Source organism: Rattus norvegicus, chromosome 3, assembly GCF_036323735.1.
Source record: "Rattus norvegicus strain BN/NHsdMcwi chromosome 3, GRCr8, whole genome shotgun sequence".
Classification (NCBI taxonomy): domain Eukaryota; kingdom Metazoa; phylum Chordata; class Mammalia; order Rodentia; family Muridae; genus Rattus; species Rattus norvegicus.
This window is the reverse complement of record NC_086021.1, coordinates 173,566,746-173,594,169: the sequence shown is the minus strand read 5'-3', so window position 1 is coordinate 173,594,169 and position 27,424 is coordinate 173,566,746. Positions and strand designations below refer to the sequence as shown.

At 50.1% G+C, this 27,424-nt stretch overlaps 1 protein-coding gene across 1 annotated transcript; it reads left to right on the top strand.

Moving 5' to 3' along the window:
* The first annotated feature begins 1,246 nt into the window (after nt 1-1,246).
* Nucleotides 1,247-19,931, top strand: Sdc4 (syndecan 4). The gene is given in 5 exon segments (NM_012649.3): nt 1,247-1,336; nt 12,933-13,068; nt 14,361-14,407; nt 15,071-15,269; nt 17,918-19,931. Coding segments are annotated over 5 exon segments (609 nt in total). The 5' UTR covers nt 1,247-1,261; the 3' UTR covers nt 18,070-19,931.
* Nucleotides 19,932-27,424: the final 7,493 nt, after the last annotated feature.

The following is a 27,424-nucleotide window of genomic DNA, read 5'->3' as shown; positions in this document are numbered from 1 at the left end:
AGTTAAGGGGTTAGTTCAGACAATTCAAAGTGGGACAGGGGCAAGGGGTGATTTTCAACTCAGGAAAGTAGGCCGAATGCCCTAATTCCTAAATCACATTATGTGTATACAAATGTACCCTTGGTACCATGTATCTGTATGTCAAAGGTCAATCCTTTTGATCAACCGGGTAGCATGCCCCTCTCCCTACTTTTATTTTTTAAAGATTGGGCTTCACACTGACAGCAGCCGGCTCATTTTAAAACTCCGACTGACCTCTTGCCTCAGTATCTCAAAGGCCAGGATGACAGCCCATCATGGGGGGGAGGGGATGTCCCCCAATCTTCGATTATTAATTACATCAGTACCTGTGCTGGGGGTGGGGCTAAAGAATCTTACCATCACCTACTTTGTTAGGATGTTAGAAGCAACGCCTCTCGGATCCAGTGTACAAGATGACTTGAGAAATATGAGATTCTACTGAGAAAGAGAATAAACTTGCAAACCAGTTTTCAGAGAGATGAAAACAATCTCTCAAAACCGAGGTCAGTCTTTCTGTTTTTTTGTCTGATCTACTGCTAAGGATGCGTTTTTGTTTTTTGTTTTTCTATTTTTAAATGGGGGAGAGGGTGACATGTCAAACGAATAAGACTATTTCGTGACACGTGAGAATTACACAAAATTCACACTTCAGTTGACAAATCACACTGTTTAGTGCACAGGCAGGCTCTCTGCTTTGTCTTTCCAGATGCTTTTGCGCTGGCGCCCTGGGGTTGGAATAGTTTCGACAGCAGGCCGAGAAAAACCTGAACCGTTTCGTTCACAGTTGCTAATCAAAACTATCCGAATTCAAGCGCCACTTGGGAAATCCTCCCTGACTTCAGAGGGGAGCGCACCCGCTTTGAAGACTGGTATAAAGAGAAGACCCTTAGTCAATCCTACCCGTTTATGGGCCTCAGTTTCCCCAGCTATAAAGTGGGGTTGGGCAGTGATCCTCGGGTTTTAGGGAGTCTGCCTTGCAGTAGATCAGCTAACTATTCGGGCTGCAGCTCCGGGAGCCACAGATCGGGGTCAGTTCGGAGCCTGAGGGCACGCTGTGGGCGGGTCCCCGGGCGGGTCCCACGCCCGTGGTTTCCAGCTTGCCTGGCGCAGCACCCCGCAGGCCCAAGCTTTCCCGGGGGAATTCCGGGCGGTGCGGGTGAGCACTGGGGGCGGGGCGGGGCTGCCGCCTATAAGAAGGGCTGCGCGTCCGCTCGGGCCACTGGTTTGTGCTGTTGGAACCATGGCGCCTGTCTGCCTGTTTGCGCCGCTGCTGCTGTTGCTCCTCGGAGGTTTCCCCGTCGCCCCAGGCGAGTCGGTATGTGTTTGATGGATGTCTTAGAGCGGGAAGATGGGGGGTGTTGCCTTGTTTTTTCCCCCCAAATCCCGGGATACGGAGGGAGTAGGGTGCATCACGAGCTGCGGCCCCCCCCCCCAACCCCCTGGACGCCGAGACAGGGAAAACTTTAAGGGGAAACTCTGCTCTGGGATCGCAGGAAGGCTGCCGGAGATTCTCCGTGCGCCTTGCACCCCTAGCCTGTTGCTCTGTGCTCTTGTCCTGGACTCAGACTGGCCGCAGGGCTCCGGGGTGGGACGTGACTAAGTTGGTGTCAACTTTTCTCCTCCCACACCCTCACCCCTACTTTGTGATCCCAGTGCTGGCTCTGCGCGCGGAGTGGTCCTCCGGGAGGCTTGAGTCTTAGATAGTCTGGGGATGAGATGGGCAGTATGCATTCTGGAGCAGGGCTTGAGGGGACCCCTTTTCACATACTACCCTGGGGAATGGAGAGAACTGAGTCCTGGCCTTAGTTTTGGCCACAACCTTGCTATGACTGACTTAAAAAGGGTGCAAGATCAGCTCCTTCTAAGTGTCACCTTCCCTATCTACAGAACGGATCATGAGGTGACCCTGCTTTAGGTTGTCTAAAACACTGGGTTCCTTATTTTTCTGGAGAGGACTCAAAGGACAGCTTTCCGAACAGTCCCGGGCTAGAGGTTGAGTTACAACTGTTTTGGGAGAAGTGTTTTGGTTGAAACCGCACGTGGGGACATTGAGGCACCCACCTGAGTGGGTGGGGTGAAGGACCTGGAGGAGAAAAGTTCCCAGGGAGCCTAAGGAAACCTTTCCTTTTCAAGGTCCCTAGCAGAGTCAGTAAGGACCTAGGACCGTATCAGCTCTGTCCTAGTAGGAATTGAGGAGGCAGACTTGTAAGGGAAGTTATAGGACTTGACAGTTTCCGGGGGGGGGGGGGAGGGGGCGGAGGTCTGACCCAGGAGGATGGGTCATTTGTACCGTTAGTCCAAGCTTTAAGGAGAGTGAGACTCTGGAGTTTAATCGTTAATGTTCTTTTGAAAGCCACCTTTTCTCTGGGCTTATTTAGGGGACAGTGGATTGTGTTCAGGAGCCCCCAGTGAAGAATGCGTATATACAGTGCCCAGCACAATTCCAGTTAGGTACCGAACCCATTGCATGCTGGTTTCTGTTCTGATATCTTCCTGGTGGCTTTGGAATCAAATGCGTTTAACTTTGTAAAACCTCACTGTTTACTGTTCTTAAAGTAGACCCGGGGCAGGAGAGAGGTCAAGGAACTTGCTGAAGGTCACACAGCTAACAGTGGCTGAGTCAGGCAGAAGTTAGATAGCCAGGTTAGGAAATGTCTGCTTTTATCTTCTGGTCTCAGTGGCTGCTGTTAGTTTGGTCCTGTTTCCCCATAATTCAAGACTGGTCTAACATCTGTTGATGTCTGGGATTGGAGAGTCTCGAGGTATTGTGAGTGGCGTGAACCCGAATTCGAGGGAATGGCTTTTCACTAAAGCGAAAGGCGTCTCTGCAGAAAGGCTATGGTTGAGCAAGCCCAGAGAGCCTTCCTGTTCCATTAACTCCAAACACGCTGCTGAAGGCTATTCCGAAGTTGAGACCTTCCTTGGGGACATCTGAAGGAATGGTGGCCGAGCAGTGTGAGGAAAAAGGACCTAGGGGGATGGCTGAGGTCACCACGTGGCCAGTCACATGCCATTGATCTCCCCTGCTAAGCCAGCAGGTGCTTTGGGGGGGAGGAGTAGACCGCAGTGTCCCCCAGATAAGTCAGAAGGATGTGGTTTGGGGGAGGTAGGTTTCACCAGTCCTGCTTTGGGTGACCCGATCTATCAAGGGGGAGAAGCCAAGCCTTGAAGCAGCTGCTTCCGGAGGGAGGCCTCTGTCTCAATCTCTGGTCCTGACCTCAGTCGTCTCCCCTCCCTACCTCATGTCATGGGCATCTTGCCTCTAATTGGGGCACAGGGATTCCCCCGTATGTAGATTGTGGCCAGAAAAATCAAGACCGAATGACTCTTAAGATTGGAGAAATAAATGATGTTATCTGCCTTTCTTCCTCTCTTGGAACTAGAGAGAGAGAGGGAGAGAGAAAAGGAAGCCTGGGGAGAGGGTTTGGCCAACAACTGTTATGATTTATGGAGCACTTTCTGATAACTGAGTAATTAGGCCCTCACCAAAAGAACAAAATGAAACAACAACAACAACAACAACAACAACAACAACGACAAACATCACACATGACTATGTTATTGTATCCTCTTTTCCAGAAAAGTATGTTGAGAGATTAAGTGATGCCATCTTTTAATACATAGTATCCAGGCCTGCCGACAACTCTCTCACAGAGTAGTCTTTTTTCTTCATGTTAGGAGGGCCTTTTCTCCAGATTTTAGGTTTAGTCCTAACCCAGATTTGGGGAAGAGAGCCCAAGCTAAACACCCGCTGCCCTCTCTTCTGCTTGGCAGGGTTTGCCATCATAAACCTGTTCTTCCTGTCCAGCTGGGAGCATTCCCTGATCTGCCTCCTGCCACTCCCACCCTGGCCAATTAAAGGCAGCCTTGTTTTGGGATGGGGTGGGGGGTGAGGGGTGTGGGCCAAGGTGTTGCTGCCCAGGGGCACAGCCCACTGACTTGGCACCAATCCCAGGCAGTTCTGAGGAAGAATCTCCCACCCACTGGTGCTCTTCAACTTAGAGGCATTTCTCGTCTACCTGAGAACTCTCTCCTTGACCTCGGCAGCACAGAAGTAGGGAGTCAGTACTAAAGCCTAGGAGGTTCTAGGGCCTATGAGTGGCTGGTGAGACCTCTTGGAACTTCTTGGGAACCCATAGAGGTAACCGCACATCCGGGAAAATGTTTGGACCATGATTTGGAGAGCTCAATAAGGTTGGGAGAGATCTCTTAACTCAGAGGGGTCTTATGCAAAATGGAGATGGAGCGACGAGGTTTCAAGAAGAGACAGCCCCCTCCCCAACCTCATTCTTGATTGTTGCTTTGCTACCGTGTCGTATGGGTATTCTGCCTGCATATAAGTCTGTGCAGCATGCCTTGATCCTGGACCCAAGGAGGCCAGGAGAGCATTGCCAGTTCCCTGGAACTGGAGCAAAAGACAGTTGTGTATCTTAGGGAGATACTAAGAGGGTGTCAGGAATCCAACCCAGGTCCTCTCCCCGAGCCACTTCGTTAGTCCTCTGATTAATAATTAAGCACTAACTATTCAGAGGGAGCTATTGGAAACCTCATGACATCTAAGGCGTTCCCTCCAGGAAATGAAAACATATCACCGAACTCTGGAAAGGGGAAGCCCCCTCCCCCCATTCACATCTGGAGCCAGAATTCTGCTTCATTCATTCTAGTCAAGCCCCTACCTTCCCATGGACAGTGATCGTATGACTTAATAAACTCACACATAAAACTTAGTTCTAGAAGGCGCTCCGAAGTCACTTCCTGCTAGGATGACTGACCATAGCTTGGTACTGCAATGTAGGCGTCTTTATCTCTCAAAGGTGACGCTCAAAGGAGTGTAGTGTTTTGCCAAGACCAGGAACCAAGTCTGACCGAGAATGCTAGGTGTCTGTTTAGGTTGTCCTTTAGAGAACATTCTAGGTAGGTGACATCAGATAACCTTGGTACCTACTTCTGTGTTGCTTGCAAACATACCTGTGTCTAGAGCTCAGTGTCCTATCTCCAAAATGAGGAGGCTGGACCATTGCCACCTGAGTGTCCTTGCTCCACAGCCCAATGGGGGAGGGGAAGGGGAGTTCTCTTGGCTTCTTTGGTAGACTCTAAACAAGTCCCTGTCTCAGAAGAGAAGCAGGGTGGACATTCAGCTCCTGCCATCCCCAGCGCCTAGAAACAGGAGGCTTTTCCAAGGACTTGGAGCGCTGTGCTGGCTTGAATGAGGAGCCGGGGGAGCTGGGCTCTCTGTTGGAAAGGAATGGCCCCCTAGCTGTTTTCTCAGCCTCTTGGACTGATTGAGTTGCTGTGATTTCCAAATGAATGCTTAAAAGTATGGGAATGGAATGGACTGGGCTCTGTAAGTCAACTGAGTCTTACTACAGCCAGTCTGAGTCATCCACTTCCTATCAGTCTCTTGGCTAATAAGACGAATAGCCCTGTGGTAGGAATGCTGGAGTGGGCATGAAGGTTTGAGGGGCTTTGTTCCGGTTTGTTTTTAATCGTGGCTTTTGGGAGTCAGCGTCAGTGTCTAGAGCTTTTGAACATTCACAGTGCCTTTGTGTGCACTTGGATCCTGTGCTACAGGGCCGGTACGACATAGGTACGCCTCTCCAAATCCACACCCTACAGTAACACCGAGGCTTCAACTGGTCAGAATTTAAGGGCCAAACCAATGTCATTCAGGTTTGATTTGCACTAGGATTCTGTGACATTTTTGGAGCTGCTAGGAGTGTGACAGCTGGCGTGCCATTTAACCTCCTGGTCTGTTGAGGCTCCGACTTCAAGTCCCTAGCACCAGTAAATAAATAATAAATTAACTAAGAGACCGAGTGAAGAGGCTTCAAGGCGATGAGCTCGCAGAGGAGACTCAGTGTAGCTCCAAGTAGTGGAACAGGAGACATTCCTCAGTGACCCGTTCCCTGACTTGCCTAGGACCTCCTTCCTCCCCCACATCTAGTCCTGCAGCTGCTAGGTGGGAAGGGTAGAGCCTAGGGGTGGGGCTGATGGAGCCCAAATCTTATATTTGTTTATCTTCCAAGTGGGCTGTTTGCAGGTTATCAGATGGGTTTATATTTAAACAAGAACCAGTTCCTGGCAGCCCCACCTCTCCTGCAGAATCCGCAGGTGCAGCGTGTGTGTGTGTGTGTGTGTGTGTGTGTGTGTGTGTGTGTGTGTGTGTGTGTGTGTGTGTTTTACAAGGGTACCAGGTCTTAGGACACAGTTCAAGCTAAGACTTGCACCACTCTCCCTGAGAAAGGCAAGAGTCTTGAGGCAGCTGAATGACTACAAGTAGTGTTCTGGGCTTTGGTGGACAAGCAGAGGCAATGTTCTGAGAAGGCTTTTTTTTTTTTTTTTTTTTTCTTTCCTGCTAGTGACTGGGAGACTCCATTGGGGTCTGATTTAACCCTAGAGAAACTTGACTTGTAGAGCTGGTTTGTTATTAACCCACTGGTGACCTTTGGGCACTTGCCTGCCCCTTGCAGACCTGTCTGGTAGTGTCTGCTAGAGGCTGGGGAAACAGGAAATGTGGGTACATTTTACAGCCAGAAAGCCTCTTGAGTCTCTGCCCCAGCTCTGCCACTCATCCAGGGACACACAGGGAGTTAATAAGTCACTCTGTTGATGGAGAGCCCCAGTGTCCTCTATAAAACACCTGTGTCACTTGATGGCCATAATAGTTATTTAGCAAACTTATAAAGTGTTGGCTTCAGTTGAATTTATTATTCGTGACTAGACAAGCGCTCCTGCCTTGGCCAGAGGTTGGCTTTGGGTCATGGTGTCTGTGTATGTGCAGAAAACATAAATGGACCAGAATGATTCTCAGAGTTCAGAACATTTATCTTAGAGGGCTGTGGGATTCAAAAGATCACGGATTATGCCCCCCACCCCCGAAATAAAGTCTCATGTAGCTCAGGCTGGCTTTGAATTCTCTATGTAGTTGAGGTTGGCCTTGAATTTCTGATCCTCCTGCCTCAGCTTCGCAAGTGCTGGGATTACCATGGACCACCACAGCCAGCCACCTTTGACACTTTGAAAGTGTCACTTGTCACTTCTCTACAGTCACCCTCCAATATCAGTTTCTTTCCACCTCGAGTTACAGCGTCTTATTGAACGCTCCCCCACCCTTTGCTCTCTGCCTGCCCCCTCTCCTGTCCTCCTAGTGTAGGGAGTTGGCTGCCCTAGTTTTCTCTGGCAAAGCAGAGGCTGCTGGTCAGGTGACACCCAGGGTAATGGAAAGGGAGGTAGGGAGAGGCTGGTGCTTATGGAAACACTGACTGGGTGAAGCTCACTATAATGGTCTAACCTGTGGGGACTGACTGCCCCACGCCAGCCTCTGGGCTGTAAGCGAATGGCTGGGCTGGGCACTTAGAGTGAGGACACTCCTTGCCTCCAGGGAAGTCCAGCTTCAAGATGATTGAGACGGATTGACCTGGTCAGAATCCCCGGCTTCCCTCATCGGGGGAGGTGCAGGGGCCTGTAAGCCAGGCTCTGATAGATCTAATCCGTTGCAACAGGACTGCAAAGACCCTGGACTCTGTTCTCAAAACACAAGAGGCTTGTTTGCATGCTGAGAGTCTTCTGACCAGCCTCAGATCCAGCGGGCATTTTTGGATCTGCTGCCTAGATTACAAGCCCCAGCTTCAATGCACCTCTGTCTCAGAGGCCTTGAGGGAGCCAGTCCCTCCCCAGCTGTCTCCACTGGTAATCGGAGCAATGCCCAATTTGGTAACCAGGCCTCAGGACAGAGGGAGGCTTGTCTCTTTGAGAACTTTTACAGGTGGGGAAACCAAGGCCCAAGAAAGGGAATCCACCACCAGGGACCACCTAGGTAGTGATGGGGGGTACTGGGTTGGTCCCTGGGAGGGATTTGTCCAGAGGTTCCTGACCAATCCCCCTCATTCCTGGCTGGCACCCCATGATCCTAGAGTTCTTGTGGGAATGGGCTGCTCTGGGGCTTGGTGAAAAGCTGACTGCTGACTGTGCCAGGCCTGGCTCTCTACTGGGTGATTGTGTTCAGAGTAACTTGACCTTGAAGTGGGCAGAGCCGACATTTGAACCCTCACTCAACCCCCACTCCCCCAGACCTTGCTTTAACCCTTTCAGGTCCCGGGGCATCACACTGGATATTTGGTGTGTGACTTCTTTTTGCTTTTTAGATTTTTGTTTTGTTTTGCTTTTACCCCCCAAGGCAAGCCAGGAAATAGAGAGGCTGTAGGTCAGAAGAAGAGTTTCAGATATCTCTGGTTAGTGCCTTGCACTATTCCTGGAAAAACCACACATTTTCCTCTGTCTCTGTTTGCTTAGGATAATGTGCTCAAAGCTCACACTGAGTCGGAAGAAGCTGACCTTTTCAGTTGGGTATCTGGTCTCAGCAGTAGAAGAAGCATGGTTGTCATACCTCTCCTCTAGCTTGCAAAAGCACCTCCCACCTGATGGCCAGGGCCTCCCCAGCCTTGCGGCTGCTTCAGCAAGATTCCTCTTTGGCCCACTGAGCATTCTTCTCCCCTACGCAGAAGGAAGGTGGGTGGGGTTTAATAATGGTCATCATTGAGCACCTGCTATGCACCGGTCACCTGCTGGGTCACCTGTGCACTTGGATACATTCATTCCCCTGCATCTTCATTCTGCAAGGTGCTCACCAGCCCTGATTACAAAAGAGGAAGCTGAGGACTTAAAGCCAGAACAAACCCCCCAGACTCACAGGAAACAGCTGGACTGTGATTTGCATGTGGCTCTTGGCCCACGGGGGTAAATGGAGTTGGTGGGGGCTGCAGAACCACTTGGGAGTCCCGGAGTTGGTTTATGGGCGTTCCCTTGGCCCTAACCTGACTCAGCCCATTATCATCCTTCTGGTCTCTTCCTCAGAGTATGCTCAGGTGTGGGCTCGACCCTGCCTTCTGTGGGGAGGAGGGAGGCAGGTAGGAAGCTCTCACTAGTTCACAGTTAGCCAAGCCCTCCTTGGTTCTCCAGCCAAGTTTCTGTCCCTTTGTTTAAAGCAGCAGCAACATTTTCACCTTTGTTTATTACTGGGCAAGGGAAGGTGGGGTGCCCTGGAGCTCCAGTTCAGCCAGTCTCCAGTGGGCTTTCTGGTTAGGCTAAAGGTGAAAAATGGGTGGGTGGTTGTGAGGAACCCGGCTTTGGTTAGAGCATGGTTTAGAGAAAGGTCTGGGTATGAATCCAGTGTTGAATTGCAGCTGTGACCCTTGGATGAACGACTCACCCGTGTGCTAGGTAGAATGCCTGGTGATGACTGTCCTTACTCAGGGCAGGAGCCTGCTACAGAGTAGGGGACTTCTGCTAGTCACCCCAATCCCATGTTTTTCCTGAGGTGATGGGCATCATGGGACTTGGGGATAGGACCAGTGGCTTTTCATCCTGGCTGCTGCAGGCAACAGCCTGTGTTATTTGCTGAGAATTCTGGGATCAGCCAAGGCTCTGGAAAGGGGCCGGGGAGGCCACTTAACCCGGATGGTGAGACCTAGGTGGTCAGCCCAGCTCTGCTGCTTGCTGCCTGGCTGACCTTGGCAAAGTAATCTGTCTCAGAGGTCATAAAACCAGACGGTTGAGCCCCGGCCTCAGATGCCTTCTGCTGGCAGGTGTTAAGCTTCCTATAAAACAAAGTACACTTACCTCTGTTCTTTCCCCCTGGACGGTTTCAGAAAGAATTCAGGATCTTTAGCGATGAGCACTTGGTCAGAGATGTCTATCAGCTACAAGGCCAGCAAGATCTTCGGCACCCAGACCCACCCCACCTGGCCTTACTCATCCAGCTTCTGGCTGTTTGTGAAAGGGACAAAGAGGAGAGCCGAGGATCCAGAAGGTGTGCATGTGTGTGCATATACACGTGGTCACACGTTCCTGGGCAGGGTTGGGTGAGCTGAGGTGAACAGACCACATCTGTAGCCAGGAGCAAGACTAGGTTCCCCCTCTGGTTAAGGTTGGGTCTGCCCGCTGGGTGGCCTGGTTTTTCAGAGCCACCCCAGACGACTGAATGGACCTTGTTTGAAAAGAGAGTGGGGGAAGGAAAGGTTGTTGGTACCTTCTCAGCCTTACAAACAAGCAAGCAAATCATCCCTCTCATCTCTTTGGGCATTGGCCTTGGCTGGTTCTGTCTTGACATCTTGTCCTGAGTGACTCCTGTGCACTGTGCAGTTTTTCGATTGTTAAGAGATTGTGAATGTAAAAGGAACCAGAGAGAGGCCAAGAGAGAAAATGCCTTCTGAGCTCCAGGAGACTGAATTTCTCATGTCCCATCACCTGTCCCAGAAGCCTCTCACTCCAGGAAGAGGTTAATTCTTCCAAACTCTGGAAGGAAGGGCTGGGTGGGCTGGGCGGTGGATCCTGGTGTGATATTTATTCCTTTCCTCTGGAATTTAACATAAAGATGAGGAAGGTAGGGAGTTGCGTATGGTGGTAGAATTCCTTAAATCCTAGTACTGAGAGGCAGAGGCCAGCTTCTTAGTTAGCTAGTATGACGAGTGCCAGGCCAGCCAAGGCTACTTAGAGACCCTGTCCTAAAAAGGGGCTTGGGGTACCAGGTGTTCCAAAGGGGACTGAACCAGTAACACATCTTGGTTTCAGCCTCAGTTTACCACAGTCAGATCTTGACGGTTCCTGCCCGCGACACCCCTCCCCCCCATCTTGAGTTTCTCTCATGGAAGATCGAAGTAATCACTACTAGCCCTCGTGATAGGCAACGAACGGGCTTATTATCTCCAATCTCCTGGGCTGTTTTGAAACACCCGGAACACTTTCACGTATTAAGGAGGTTTGGTGTGTGGCTGACATTCCAAGGCTCCTTCCCAGGGGCGAGGTGTGGGGTAGGTCTGACCGGAGCTGGAATCCAAGCCTGCAGGCTAAGAACCTCCGCGTCTGCCTTGCGGAGTTTGAACTTCAACATCGCGTGACCAGTCTTGCAGGCTCTGGTGGTCAAAGTATCTTTACCTGCCTCTCTCCTTTCCTCCGCCTCCTCATGCCCCCACCCCTTGCTGGATTAGACACGCCCAGTTAGGGTTCCTGTCTAGCCCCAGGGCAGGCTGGTAACCCTAAGCACAAACGGTGTTTCTGTGTTGGGTCTGGGCTAGAAGCCCAGGTGATCTATGCCCTGCCTGCTGGTCTTGTTGGTCACTTTTGCTTTTGGGCTCTTAGAAGAAATGAGTTGCCTTTCCGAGCTGTGGTTTCCACTCTTGCCAAAAGGGTCTGCGTCATCCCAAGTGCGTGCATGTTAAGGCCTGGCACACTGTAAGCCATGGAGGCCTTGCTGTGGCGGATTTTGAACCCTAGAGAATTTGTAGCGAGGCGTTGGGGGTTGGGACCAGGCCTGGCGTCTAGGGCACCACGGAGCAGCACTCTTGCTGTGCTGCCAAGCCAAAGCCACAGGCACGGGCCCTGTGCGGGGGCTGGAATTCCAGTACCAGCAGCCCCACAGCTCCCGATTCCGGAGTCATGAAGTCATCCGTAAGCAGGGCTTAACCCCTGCCGGCTCCCCACTCCCACACGTACCAAGCACTCTGCATTGATTTCCCTGCCCTGGGGGAGAGAGGGGATGCCTTCCTGACTTCCTCCCAACTCCCTTCCCAGAATCTAGTTTCCTGAGCAAGGGGGTGGGTAGAGGGCACAGTCCGCTCTTGCCTCCTCTCCCCGGAAGCCTGTGGGAGAGAGTGGAGGAGGAAGCTTGTTTCCCTAAGCTGCTCTCCTGCCACTCAATCTTGGATCTTAGGGGTAAACGGACATGCCTTCTCACCATGTCCACTATGTCACTGTGGTCTTGGTTGGGTGAAGGACATCCTGGGGCTGGCAGACACAGACCTGGCCACTTTCTACCCTAAGTTTTATGTGGCCTTAGTGTAGTCTCGCTAACCTTACTTCTGGTTTGAATTCTGCTTAAGAATTCTGTGAAAGAACAGGGCCTCCACAGCGCTGAATTTCTCCAAGCAGGGCTCCGTCTCCTGTGGTGCTGGGTACTGGAGGAGGGAAAAACCTGGAAAAAGTGGACCAGTGACCCTTGCACCTGGTTGTTTACAAGAACGAGCCTGAGTTCACTCAGAGTCCACTGACTAGCGCAATAGGCACCCTGCACCCTAGAGCCGGAGAGAAGCTGGGCTAGAAGGCAGGATGGGGGAGGGGGCAAAAATAAGTGGTGTCTGTTGGGGGTTTCTTGGATAGTTTTCTTTTAAAAGCTGTTTGGTGGGAATAGACCGCAGGCTCTGGGGTGGCTAGCTGGATCTCCTTGGGATGGGAGGTGAGTGACATGCTCTGTGGGAGTGCACCAAGCTGGCAGAAGACTAGACATTTGAGAGAAGTCCGTGAATTCAGGAGTATGCCTTTGAGTCACCCGGTCTGAGCTCTGTGGTTGTCTTGGGGTGTGAGTGAACCTGCCCTGCCTATTTCAGCCCAATCTGACTCAAGTTGGGAATGTGTTCCAGACAGGGTAGGCCCAGTGCCAGTAGCCTACCTACCTTTCATCCGGAAATCAGCAGTCATAAGACCCTAGACTGGGTCTGCCTGTGTGCGTGGGAACCTCTGGCCTGAAGTCAGGCGGCCCTTCATGCAGTTCTGCCTGCCGCTGGCCACTTGTACCACCAGAAGAGAATGATTTAGAGCTTTTTGCGCTGGTTCTTAGCTGTAAAATGAATTTAACTGCTATTATAAGCAGCCTGAGACATTGTAGGGTGGCTCAGTAAATGATACCTAGAAATATATAAACTTATTTGTTACCACTTGAAATATTTATTAGTCTAGAATGGTGAAAAGACTTGTATAGGGTTTTACACAGGAGATGGTGGACAGGGCCCACGACAGCTGATCTGGTCCTATAATCCTGTTTCACTCTATGGTTCTGGGGCTCTCAACCTCCAAGGGTGTCCGGAGGGAGGAAGAGGAGGATGAACCTTTTGGATGTTTGAAACCCCTTCTCTTTCTAGATTCGAGAGACTGAGGTCATAGACCCCCAGGACCTCCTGGAAGGCAGATACTTCTCTGGAGCCCTCCCGGACGATGAAGACGCTGGGGGCCTTGAGCAGGACTCTGACTTTGAGCTGTCGGGTTCCGGAGATCTAGGTATGGGGGTTGTGCTTGGGCAGGAAGGGGGGGGCTGGACTGCAGGGAATTATGGCTGCAACAGTGGGAGAGGTGGATTTTAGTAGAGATTTTCCTACAGTGCTTCCGCCTCCACTTCAAAAGGGGAAACAAAAGTAACATTTTCCCACCCCCAGGGTCTTTGGGGGTGAGTTGTAAACAACTTTGAATTCATTCCACTCAGAGTTTGCAGGCACTAGCCTGAACCTGTCTGCTAGGCTCCTCCCTCTGGTGGAGGGTAGAGGGAGCCTGGGGAAGGGCCCGGAGAGTTTTCCGCTCCCCCCTCCCAATCTTCGGAAAGGAAAAGTACTGGCTCGAAAGTGTGGGTGGAGTGGGAGGCGCGTGTTTGGGTGAGATACGGAGAGGGGAGCCGGAAACAAGCCCCTGCTTCAGATGAGGCGGAGGGTTTCTTGCGGGTATGACCAGGTTTCAGGGCTTTTGTGGGCTTAGTCTTTGTGTCCTCTGGATCAGACAGCGCTGAGTGTCTTCAGGGCATTTGCATAGTCCAAAATTCCAGCCTCACCTTCTACTTGGTTTTCTTACTATGTACAAGGAGTGTGGGGAAGACTGTGAATCAGTTGTGAACTGAACTGAGTTCCAGCTCTCAGCACTGAACGTGCGCCCGGTATTTTTAGAAGTGAATTTTGTATACTGCGTATACCGAGTATACTGTGACGTGTACCTTTATGTCCTAGGACAGTCTACAAAGGGTTGCAGCCAAGACGCAGGCTAACTCTGTGGCTACTTTTACGTTTGCGAACCGTGGTGTTACCCATTACAGTTAACTGCTTCCTTCCCAAAAGTTAATTCCCTGGGGAGCCTGTTCAGCTGTAAATTTTAATGTGGCTCTCTCTTTCCTGATAAGAGATTGAGCCTAGGGCCTGGCACTTACCACTGACCTTACTCTAATGTTAACGTTTGAGACCAGGTCTTCGGGTGTGGCTCAAGGTGGTCTCGAACTCTGTTCTGGGATTTCTGATGTATGCCATGTAGTGCAGGGACACTCTGCTTTTCTAACCAGCTTCCAGATACTGCTTTTACCCATAGACCCATACTTTACCTAGTAGGGGTTTAGAGCTCGCAAGAACACTGGCCAACTTTGTGTATCGCCAGGGTACAGGCTCCTGTGAAAGAGCCAGGTGTCCCAGGAGTGTTGTGTTTCAGTCTAGGTGACTAAAATTGCCTGTGAGGTGGGACCCTACTAGCCATAGCTGAGGGAGTCGGTTCCGGAACATGATGGACCTTGTGCTCACACAGCTGTTCTAACCTTGCAGATGACACGGAGGAGCCCAGGACCTTCCCTGAGGTGATTTCACCCTTGGTGAGTGCTGTGGGTGCCCCCCAGCCCCTACCCCACTTTGCTTTTGCTCTCCTGAGAGTGACAGAAAATACAGCCCTGTGAATGGATAATGGGACCTGAGTCCGTTTCCTGAGAAGGCTTTTTATTGGGGTGCCAGGCTCGTTGGGGACACGCGTAGGCAGGGTGTGTCTTCTCTGTGGAGAAGATCACTGTCAGGCCCAGCTTCATCGTCGTGCATTTGTGACTGTTCACCAGCACTGTTTTCAAGTCGTACCAGAAACTCTGACCCCCACCTCCCCGCAGCACTCCTGTCTCCCTGCATCATTTAACCCCCTCATCATTTTTACAGCTGCGTCCTGTTCCTCTGGTTGACAAAATGGTCGTCAATCGATTTTGGTACCCTAAGAGTAAAACACTCCAAGCGTTTGACACACACTCTCTGCCTTAGGAGAGCCTTGCAGGTGCAGAGTCGCCTTCCTGAGGGGCAAGTGGGCCCACATGACCTGTACTGGCTGCTCCAGCGTTTGCCTACCGAGGCGTGAAGGCTGCCGCTCCCCCACGCCTCTGCCTGTGTTCATTCCCGCCTGAGGCAGATGTGACTCCCACCCACCCTGTGTCATCTTCTAGGGTCCCCTTCCACCTAGCTTCCTCTCCAGGTGTGCTCAGTGTCCTCTCCATTTTCAGGTGCCACTAGATAACCACATCCCCGAGAATGCCCAGCCTGGCATCCGTGTCCCCTCAGAGCCCAAGGAACTGGAAGAGAATGAGGTCATTCCCAAAAGGGTCCCCTCCGACGTGGGGGATGACGATGTGTCCAACAAAGTGTCCATGTCCAGCACTTCCCAGGGCAGCAACATTTTTGAAAGAACTGAGGTCTTGGCAGGTAAGACTGTTTCCTTCTCTCAGGTTCTGGAGGGAAGAGGGAAGCAGACAGGCGGGCATGGGTGTGTCTTTTGATTTGCATTGGGGCAGCTAAGGGCTTTATCTCCCTGAAGGGGTGGTTGGGAGGGATAGTCGAATGCATATTAAAGGCTTCTAGAGAATAGAACAGGAGTTGTTTCCTTAGGCCCCTTTGGTGCTTTTCAAAGTCTTTTCCCCTGGCATCCGGAGTTAATTATTTAAGGGTTAATTTCCCTTGAAAGCCTGGAAGTCCGGACTGGAATTAGATTGGATCCCCTTTCACCCTCCTATCTATCTCTTTATCTCTCCATAGCAATGACCTTGGCTGGTTGCTCTTTGAGTATCCTGCCTTCATTTACCCCTCTGTGAAATGGGAAGGATGGTGCCTCCTTCTGTGAAGGGCTGTGCTGTCTTCAGAACTCTCGTTTGTCTCTTAGTTAGGACACAGGATGTTTTTATGGTACAGAACTAGAATATGATCCTTGTCAGGGGGATGTGCTGCCTTGCATGAAGCTTTAGGAGAGGCTGTGTCAGGCCTGGATGAGGGACATTAGTCGGGGGTAGTGCCACTCATTCAGGCCGCTCAAGATGAGTGGGTATCTCTATACCAGGTTGTCTAGGAAGGAGCAAACTTTCCAGTGAGGCAGGCAGTCTGGGAGGACTGGCTGGTGAGGAGGTGTTGGTGCTGCAGGCCCTTGCTAGGTATTTCCTGTCTCCTGGAAACCAACTGGGCCAGAGGAGACTGAGGTGTAAATAAGGACCCCTGTGCCCATGTCACTGTCCCATCTCCTTCCTTCAGGATCTCACTGGCCTTGTCTTGCAGGCCCAGTGACAGGGTCACAGTGTGGTTCTGCCTCTGGTCTTGTCAACATTCATTCAGCTTTTCCTTCACCAGTCTGCCTTGGTGGCTGTCAGAGCAAGGGCCCTAGAGACCGTTAGGCCTTGTTTCGAGCTTTGTGGAAACAACTGTTCTGTGGGGCTTCAACCGCAGAGTTTCACTCTCTCATAGTTTAGACCTGCTGGTTACCGGTTTTATTTACACGTGGTGTTTTAGATTGGTTCATTGGTCTTTTTTTGTTTGCTTCTCAAGAAAACTTCGAAAACCAGTCATTCTTCTCTGTGGGGCTCACAGAGCTAGAGAAGAACTAACCCCAGGCTAGCTCACTTTTCCACCCTGTGGTCACCCCAATGTAAGATCTTCCCTAGGAAAGATCCATTTCTCTAGCTCCCGTGGCCTCACCATTGAAAGGACAGTGAAGTCCGGCTGGAACCCTCCACTTCAGTAGCTTTTAAATAGCGCCTAGGAGTTCTGTGACGTGTGTGTTCTGTGGCTCCTGTGCACTCATGGAGTCTCTACGGTTTCCTAAAGTGGAACCTGAATAACTGGTCCAGGTCACAGAGCCAGGACATAGTGAACTCTGCTTGGATCTGGAGCACACAGTTGGCTTCTGAACCTGCGGCTGGTCCTTGCCCCTGCAGGGTCTCCCAGGGCAGATCAAGGGCCTGAAGGAGAAGTTGAGTTCTGGGAGGGAAGGAGCTGGAGACAGGCTGAAGGTAGCTTATACTTTTTCTTTTGGTACCCAGCAGCATTTTTGTTCTTGGTTTGTTTGTTGGTAGAAAAACTCTTGTTGGTACTTCCGGCTCCCCTGCACCAGTCTCTGTGTAGATTTGTAGCGTATGCAGGGCTGGGAAATTAATCTTCTTAGCCTAGGGTAAAACCGAATTAGGAGATTCAATCTGCCACGGGAAGGATTCTGTCCCTGCCCCTGACAAACAGAAATGAGTCATTCGGGCCACCTGGAGGGTAGACAGATGCTCACCCACGTGGAGAAGTGTACCACTGCCTGGCTCTAGTCAGGAGCTCTTCACAGAGCTGGAGGGTGAGGGCCAGGGTGAGAGTTGTGAGGAACAGGAGAAAGCCAGAGGTTTACAGCTCGGAGGGCACTGGGCACTTGAAGTAGATTATCGTAGTCTGAAGGGAAAAATGTAAGAAAGGGGTTTGTTTGCTGTTGCAATGGGAGAGAGGAAGAAGCTTGCCTCGTCAGCTATAGTAGCTGGGAAAGGTGTGGATTTCAAGGAGAAACCAGTGGGAACCACTGTTGAAGACACAGGAACAAAACCATGAGAATCGGAACTAGTTTGCACTATGACAGTCTAGACATCCGTGTGTTCTACGTGTTCGTAGACTATGGTGGCTGTCCCTGGATGCATGGGGCTAGGTGGGACCTGTGCACTCGGGGGAAAGGCAGAGCGTACCCCGTGGTAAGGACGGAAGCATCTACATGAGTTGCTGCCACCCGCCAATTTCCTTGGTCCTGGCTTAATGCTGCTGTTGCTGGAGAGTGTACGTGATGTCTGGAGAATGGGCCTGAGGTTTGGACTAGGGCAGATGTGGGATGGAATGTGGTGTTGCTTTGTGATCCACTCTAGCTGTGGTCTTACTGCTTCGTCATCTCCTGTCTGGTGGAAGCCGTGAAGGTCCACGCCAACGAGGTGTCATCTTGCTTGGTGTAGGGGGTGGTCTTGTCGAGATTGACTGATGGTGGGGGGAGGCGGGAGGGAGAGCTCGTGGACCCTGAGGTTGCAGTGACCGCCCTCTCAACGCTCACTCCTTGCTCTCCCCTACTGCAGCTCTGATTGTGGGCGGCGTAGTGGGCATCCTCTTCGCCGTTTTCCTGATCCTGCTGCTGGTGTACCGCATGAAGAAGAAGGATGAAGGCAGTTACGACTTGGGCAAGAAACCCATCTACAAAAAAGCCCCCACCAACGAGTTCTACGCATGAAGCTTCTTCCCATGAGTGCTGCTTGGACTTCATGGGGAGAGGAGTTGAGGATTGTGGACAGTGGACATTGGCAGAGAGAGGGCACCTTAATACTGACTTGTATCTCCATCTCTGGTCACCTTTCTGGTGTCAGAAGAGATATGATCTTCTACTGTGCTGCCTCAGAGAGAGAGAGAGAGAGAGAGAGAGAGAGAGAGAGAGAGAGAGAGAGAGAGAGATGGGATGGGGTGCGGAGGGAGTGTCCGTGTGTGTGTGTGTCCGTGTGTGTGTGTGTGTGTGTGTGTGTGTGTCTGTCTGTCTGAGTTGCCCTGGCAGAAAAATGGGGTTAAACTTGTTCTTTCTTGAAGGCAAGCCTGGAATTGGGTCTTTTTGTTGTTGTTTCAAATTTCTAGAATAGAATGTAGGACCAGTTTAGTTCCTGCCGTTAACATGTCTCATTTATGACTGCCTTTATTCTAGAGGCAAGGAGTTGGGGGCAAGGAGCCGGAACCCGCTGCACCTTGAGATGTGTTCACCCGAGTACTTCCTCACACTACAGGGTCTCTGTGGTGTATCTCGGGGCATTCTAGGCTCAGTGACTTTTGAAATTCAACCTTTTTTTTTTTTTTTTTAAATCCAGGGAGGGTGGGACTGAAGTGCTGACAGCTCATGCTGAAGTACACTTGTAGAAGATTTGTAAAATGTAAGGTTTTTTTTTTTTTTTTTTTAATGGTCCATTCCTTCATGGGAGCGTGTGCGCCTGGGCTGAGAGCGTGGGGATGCACAGATGTTCTTTCTAGAACATATCCGTTGCAACAGCTAACTTTGTGTTTTCATGGTTTTTTATGTTTTGTTTTGTTTTTTTGAAAATGAGAGAAGAGCTGGAGAGATGATTTTTATGATTTTTTTTGTTTTGTTTTTTACTATTTATAGCTTCAGACGGGGCTGCTTTTCTCTACCTTTCTGTCTTTACTGTTTCCCACTATTTTTTTTTAATGTTCTGTGCTCTTGTTTTTGACCCTGGCCCTTTCTGAAGTTGCTTTATCTTAAAAAGTAGCTACAGTGTTCTAGCAGATTCCAGAATATAATGTAGGGGGTAGCGGGATATTTGTGTTCTTGTAATATATATTATCCTTCCTCGGTTCTAGGAGAATAGATAAATATATTTTTTTAGGATATAGAATGATACTACAGGTCTCATGTTGGCTGGGTGGCTGCGTGAGTGAGTTTTCGTGCGGCTGAGTAAGCTGTTGCCCTCTTCTCTTGCCCTGCTCCTGGTGCCTTCTCGAGATCGAGCTGGAGTGACTGAGGGTACCTGACTCTAACCTCACTGTGCCTTCTGCCGGGGGCTCTGCCCAGGAGCCTCTGGGTTTGCTTTCTCCAGGCTCTCTAGATGCACGATCCAATACAGTGACCTCCTGTGGCTGTATCAATCAGTTCACTTGACTATGTGATTGGAAATCATTCCTCTGTTGCACTGGCCACACAATTTAAGTGCCTAGTCACCATCCACCGAGCACAGAGATTGAGGCTGGTTTAGCAGGTTACGGTTCAGTTTTGCTTGTCTCCCCGGGCAAGAGAAGGGGACTTAGGAGGAAGGTGATGAGGTCCCAGGGACTCCTGTCACCCAGGACTCTCCCTCTTACAGAGGAAAGACCTAGTAGCTTAAAAGGTCTGGGCTGTGTGGGGGTGGGGCGGTCATACCACTCCCTCAACCATGCCCTATGCCTGTAAGCCCCCATCACCACCTCCGTGCAGGGTCCTAGCTGGCTGGGTCCTCTTCTAGCCTTGTGCCTGCTCCTTTTCTGTATCCCTTACTCTGTCGTCTGTTACTGATTTTTTTGATAAAAAGATAATAAAACCTGGTACTTTCTAGATCGCCAGCCTGTCGTTTTTATTTTATTTTTGGGTTGTCAGTGGTTTCTCCGTGTAGCCCTGGCTGTCCTGGAACTCACTCTGTAGACTGAGTGAGCCTAGAACTCCAGAGATTGACCTGCCTCTGCCTCCCATGTGCTGGGATTAAAGACGTGTGACCCCATACCCAATGCCATTTTAAAGTTTCGTTTTTAAAAATTTATTTTACGTGTAGGAGTGTTCTACCTGCATGTACACCTGCATGCCAGAAGGGGGCGCAGCCGGCGCTCTTAACCTCTGAGCCATCTCCCCGGCCCCGTTTTAAAGGGTTTAACGAGCCATTCTTTCTGTAATCTTTGAACTTGGTGAAGCCAGAGAGACCTTTTGAGGTGCCAGACACAGGCACAGACACAGCAGCAGGCCTTTGGAGCTGGGAAAGAGGCCAGAAAATGGACCTGATGGTCTGGACAGTACATCCTGTCTCTCCCCATTTTAGTTGAGCAACACTAGGTTTAAAAACAAACACAAGAAGCCCTGAGGCCTTTGGGGATGGCTCAGAGTCTAAGAGTACTTGTCGGGCCAGCCTGAGAACCCAAGTGTGATTCCTGGACACAGAAGGAGAGAACCAGCTCCTGACGTCATGCTCTGCCCTCCACACGTGTACTGCAGAGGTTGCACACACTTGGACACGCATACTACTTAATAGAGAGAAAAATAACTCTCAGATGACTCACTGCGTGCAGAGATCAGCCACAAACGTCTTCGAGATTGAGGAAAAATACACTTTGCCAATTGTCAAGTCTGCACTACGACCAGAAGAAGTGGCTGAGAGGAAATGGCCCCAGACTGGCTTTTTCATGACACGGTTTCTGCATATTTCCGTGTCACCTGCCTGGTCTCTGTAGGCCATGCTATAGCTGTCATACTTGATCATGCTGAGTCTCACAAGCAGTAAAGAGCCTGTCACCAGGGCTCCAACCTGCCCTTAGCTTGTCTCTACAGAGTGGAGCCTCAGTTTGTGGTCCGCTGACCTTGGTGATTTGGGTTTGGCGCGCGCACGCGTGCGCGCGCGCACACACACACACACACCCGTTGCCCCGTGGGGAAAAAGCACACACACACACACACACACACACACCCGTTGCCCCGTGGGGAAAAAGCACACACACACACACACACACACACACCCGTTGCCCCGTGGGGAAAAAGCACACACACACACACACACACACACACACCCGTTGCCCCGTGGGGAAAAAGCACACACACACACACACACACACACACACCCGTTGCCCCGTGGGGAAAAAGCACACACACACACACACACACACACACACACACACACACACACACACACACCCGTTGCCCCGTGGGGAAAAAGCACCAAGAGGAATTACTACACCATGCCAGGAACTCAGTGTTTCACGTTGGGGCATATTAGCACAGCAGTACAAAACAGCTGCTCTTAACAAACAGAAAAACTTCATCTGAAAGGTTAAAGTACGCGCCCAAATGGATAGTTTACCAGTGTCGGAGGTAGGATTTGAATCCATATAGTGAGCCCCTGGATTCTACTCATAACCACGGGGTCCGTGTTGTGCCTTCACTGGGCATGCTCAGCCCTCACAGCCCCTCTGAAGCAGTAGATGTAGCCCCTCACATTTCTCTAGGGATCCTACGTTGTTTCCCCGAATCCCTTGGGTGAGTTTGTGGTTCTTGTAACGTACTGCTTTTCCTGTAGCATGCGCTCTGAATCTCTTAGATCTGCTCAGTTTACCCAGTCAGCCACCAGCCACTGTGGGTCTTTAAAACTTAAAAATAAAAACTGAGTTGCAAAACCTCTTCCTCGATGCTCAACAGCTACCTGTAGCTGGTGGCTGCAGGATGGTGTGGACACAGGATGTCCGCCCGTTAAGGAATTTAAAGTGGCCATTGATACCTGCATTTGGACTTCAGATTCCACAGCTGTCACCTCGCTTTCCCACAGCCTGCAGTGGGGAAGGCCAGAGGTTGACTGTGTACCAAGTGCCACTCCTTTGAGTAAGAGACTAACGTCAGAAACATTAGTTAACTCTTCTATGGAGACATTGTGCTTAAACATAGGGCCTTAGAATAACAAACATCTCTCATGGTTCCTGTGAGTCAGAAACTCAGGAGCTGCTGAGGTGGATGGCTCTAGAGGTTGAAGGGTGGGTCTCACACAGTCATGATCCAGATATGGGCTACGTTATAGGCATCTGAAAGGCTGACTGGGCCGGAGGATCTATTTCCAACAGAGCACATTCACATGTCTGGAAACTTGGCTCTAGCCCCTTGGCAGGAGGCTTCAGTTGCTCACCTCTCGGGTTAACATAGAAATGTGTGTCCTTGTGACATGGCAACTGGCTTCCCAGAGTCAGTAATCCAAGAGAGTCAGGTAGAAGCTACAGGGCCTTTTATGTCCTAGCTTTGGAAGCCACCCACTTCCCCTTTCATAATGTCTCCCCAGTCAGGCATACAGGTCTGTCCTGTTGACTACCACAGAAAAGGGTACAAGGCAGGGATGCCATGAGAGGCAAGACTGACTGGAAGCTCTGCTAGTCACACTTCCTGACAGACCAACTTTCTGAGAGAAGGGCATAGGGATGGATAGACTTTGACTTGAGGAGATCTGTCCTTATCTGACTCTGTGTTTCTGGGCCTCGGATGAAACAAAAACACGGCGCAAAGGCATGTTGGGGCAAAGTTGCACACCTCCTGGTATGCTGTAAGAAGTGACAAGGAATCAGGGACAAACATAGCTAATTTTTAGGGTACACCTGTAGTGACCTACTTCCTCAAACTAGGCCCCGCCTCTCCCGTGTACCACTTCCCAAGAATGCTGTTATAGATCCATTAATGAAGGGGTTAATCCAGTCATTTCCCCCAACCGTTGGCAACCAAGCCTTTTAAGCCTGAGCCTTAAGGAGGTGGGCACTTCATATCCAAATCAAAATAGAAACCACCCTACAGGTTGGTGACTGTACACTTTTTACCTGTCACTCCCACACTGCGGTTAATTCGTCTGGCAGGCTAACACTGACGTCATTTCTGAGAACTGAACAAGGATTATAGTTTTGGACCACTCTTACCTTATGGTCTGCCAAATTCCAAAAACCGGTGGAGCACTGACCCCATCCACCAGACAGTTTCTTACTGGGGCATGAAAAAAGCTTACTGGTCAACCCGATATCTCCTGTCAGTGTTTGCAAGGATGCGTGGGGGGTGTGGGGGAAGCCTGAGCTTCAAGATGGCTGCAAGAGTTCTTCCTGCCCGCATGACACAAACACCTTATACAATTCCCCCATCTTTCTCACTCTCTTTAAACATTTATTATTTTATGATTTAAAAAAATTTTTTTATCTCGTGCATTGGTGTTTTGCCTGCATGTATGTGTGTGTGAGGCTGTCAGATCCCAGGACTAGAGTTACAGAAATTTGTGAGCTGCAAGGTGGGTGCTAGGAATTGACCCTGGTGTTCTCGAAGAGCAGCCAGTGCTCCTGACTGCTGAGCCGGCTCTCCAGCCCCCTATTTTATTATTTTAAGTTGTGTGTGTGTGTGTGTGTGTGTGTGTCTGTGTGTCTGTGTGTGTGCGCGCACGCATGGGCTCCAGTACCTTTGAAGGCCTGAGACGTTATATTCCCCAGAATTGGAGGTACTGAGCTGTGTGAAGTGAGTACTGGGAATGGAACCTGAGTTCTTCAAGAGCAGCTAGTGCTCTCTAACCACTGAACAATCTTTCCAGGCCCCTAACTCTCTTGCTGTGGGGTAGGACTTACAAATTATGTAGGATGCCTCTGGGTTTATAATAGGTTACATTACGTAGCACAGGTAAAGGATTTTGCAGACGTATTAATGTCCACAATTAATTGAGTCATGAGTTAGCAACAGAGAGTATCCTTGTGGATCTGACTTGGTCGGTTGACCTCAGCAAAGCAAGATACCATGAGTTTAGTAGCTTCAAGAAACTAAATTTGCGGGGCTGAGGATTTAGCTCAGTGGTAGAGCGCTTACCTAGGAAGCGCAAGGCCCTGGGTTCGGTCCCCAGCTCCGAAAAAAAGAACCAAAAAAAAAAAAAAAAAAAAAAAAGAAACTAAATTTGCCAATAGTCACGTGAACATAGAGCAGGACTTCTTCCTTAAAGAGACCTTGATTACAGTTCTGGGAGATCCCGAGCAGACCAGTTAAGCTGCGGTTGGACTCCCTGGAAACCTCAGACAATGTATATGTGTTGTTGTAACCTGATAACTTTTGTGGTGATTTGTTATGTAACAGACACCGGTACAGAGAGGCCATTTACCCCCTGTGAGCTATTGTTTGCCCCAGCTGGCAAATAAGAGAATATTTTCCACTTTGAAAGGTGTTGATGTGGGCCAAGCAAGGTGGCACATGTCTTTGATCCTAGCTCTGAGGAGGCAGAGGTAGAGGGGTCTCTAAGGATTCCTGGCCAGTCTGGGCTACGTACTGAGATCTTTCTCCACCTCCCCACCCATAAACAAACAAACACTAAGAACAGCAGCCACAGCTAGCCCATCGGCCGTGTGGAGAGGCCTTCTCCTACACTGACTATTTAATTCTTCGTGAATTTCTGAATATTTTATTCTTTGTGACTCTTTTATGAAGCGGAAACTGGGGTGCAGAACTGTTAAGTAAGTTGAGGCTGTGGAGCTCACCTCGTGGACACACGTGACTCTGACTCTGGATCCAGCAGCGATTAGAACGGCTCTTCGTCATCGTAAGACACCTCTGAAAATGTGGGTGGGAGTGTAAAGAGTATACATTAAACACATGCAGTGTCTCTGAACTGGGCAAAACTGTGTGCAGAACACCCAGCCGGACTACCAGCCAAAGTCAGGGAGAAATGAGGATGAATTCATTGGGGAGGGGCTTCACCTCAGGGCTCTCCCTCCCTTTATTTTGACAAGGTATCACTTAGCTTAAGTTGGCCTTTAACTCGATGTGTACCTAGAAGATGACCTTGAATTATTTCTTGTCTATTTGTGGGGTTTTGTTGTTGTTTGTTTTTGTTTATTGATAGAGGATTTCTTTGTGTAGCCCTGGCTCTCCTGGAACTAGTTCTGTAGACCAGGCTGGCCTCAGACCTCAAACTCAGAGATCCACTTGCTTCTGCCTCCGGAACGCTGGAACTACAGGCATGTGCCACCGCTGCCGTGTGACCTTGAATTTCTAATGCCTCTAATTCTACCTCGTGAGTGCTAGGGCTGCAGGCATGTGCCATCCAACTTGCCTGTTTCATGCAGGCGGGGAGTGAACCTGGCTTTGGGCAGGCCAAGCAATGACTGCCAACTGAGCTCTGACCCCAGCTCCCTACCAGAATACTCTTTAGCTGGGGTTAATCTAGGAAGAACTTGATCACAAGGCTCTGCCTTCTTCAGAACTTGCACCCCATCCCCCAAACACCCACAACAAGCAGCCAATTGCAACAGGTGTTTGCCACTTCACCCATTAAAAGTATTATTGTACCACCATTAACCTTACTTTGTCCCTTGGGGTCTGGAACAGAGCCAAACTTGACTAGAAGCTGGGTGGGGGGAGGAGGGAGGGAAGGAAGGGGGGAAGGAAGGGGGGAAGGAAGGGGGGAAGGAAGGGGGTAGACGGCAGGGGGGGGGGTGTTTCACCTCACATTCTTTTCTCTCTTTTTTTTTTTTTTTGGTTCTTTTTTTCAGAGCTGGGGACCGAACCCAGGGCCTTCATTCTTTTCTCTCTTGACACTTTCATGGTCTATGCTCCCAGCCATCTGCCCCCTCCCCAGAAACAGAAACAATCTTGAAATCACGCCATGTTATTTTAACCAATTTCTCTTTGTAGAAAACCTCACTTAACAGAAGCAAACCAAGAGCAGCGCTTACCCCACAGCCTTTCTCGGGGGCAGAACTGGCGACCTTAGGAGAGATGGGGGAATGGGATTTGGGGAACAGACTAGTATCTTTGCTATTATTTGGCATCCACCGACCCTGTCCTCCCTGTAGCATACATGTTCCAGCCCAGTGTGGTGTGACAGCTAGGAGAACCTTAGCTATCACAGACTCTGTGTCAGGCAGGGGTGCAGGACTCAAATCAAGGACAGGTTGTGTCATCAACCTGCTATGAGCTTAGTCCTTGCTTGGAGCCTCAGTTTACCCATCCACAAAAGGGGGAGAGAATGTGTACCATGGTAGTGATTCCCAGCTTTTTTTTTTTTTTTTTTTTTTTTTTTTTTTTTTTGGCAAGGTCCCTCTGACTATCCTGGAACTTATTATGTAGACCAGCCTGGCCTTGGACTCACAGAGATCTGCCTGCCACTCTCTGCCTTCAGAGTGCTGGGATGAAATGGGTTTGCCACCACGACTACTAAAGATAGCTAATTTTTACAACTAACTTGCTGAGCCTAGTGAAGTAAGTAAACGTACAAGTGGACTTTAAGGACTTTGTAAATTTCTTGGAGCTACTCAGAACTGAGCACGTGACCCTCCAAAGAACCCCAAAGCCGTGAAAAAGATAATCTTGAAAGATTCCTATTGATTTTTTTTAAAACAGCCTGTTTGTTTGTGAGGGGAACAGTGCCACCTGGTGGTATTTCCTTGCATTTGCAAGCTGTTATCTGGTAATGCAACACGATCCCCCCCCTGAGCTAAATCCCCAACTTTCCAATGCGATTCTTTAAACAAGGAGCCTCCAGCTTATTGTGCAAGGCTTCGTGTTGCAGAGAGATAAACAAAACAAATAAGCAAGTGACAGTCTTATTTTCATATGACCCTCGTGGCCTAGAGGTGACAACTCATATAGGAGGCACAATAGAAGGCGGAAACCTGTAGCCAGGGCTGGCTTCATGAATCTGTTAAACCTTTAGAATAGGTCTGGCCCCGAGCTCACCATCTCCTGTCTCTGACTGAAGTTACTAGTAAGATTTGGACGAGGGCCTCATGAGTTTTCACTTTACACTTGGAAAATTGGGAGATCCCGTGGCATTCTCCTGGCTGTGGGAGGCAGAGTAGTTGTGAGGTACAGAGGTGGGAGGAGCTATTTTGCTATGGAAGAAGAGGTAGGTTCCTCAAGCCTCAGTGAGGGGATTGTGTGCCGGAGAAGCAGAAAGACGTGCCAGGAAGAAGATGGAGAGGGAAGGGTTTGGTTTCAGCGGACTCAGACCCCCGTAGAGGAACTCAGATCAGTTGGAACTCAAAACAGCGCAAATTTGGAGCTCTGGGTTCAGACTTTTAGGTGGGACCAGGGGTTGTCAGGTCTCCCCAGAGAGCTAAAGAAGACCACGGGATGCATGCCGGGGCTTGGGACGCAGCAGAGACATCCCAGAGGGTGACTGACTGAATGGTCCCCTCGAGGAACAGCGTGGTGGTCCCTTTCTTTGTTTCCTTCTTGTGTCACCGTCACCATGGAACGAAAACACAAACTACATACAAACTACATGAGTACTTTCACGTTGGGGACACGGGTCATCAAAAATGTGCCCTGTATTTTTTTTTTTTTTTTTTTTGCTAAGATTCAT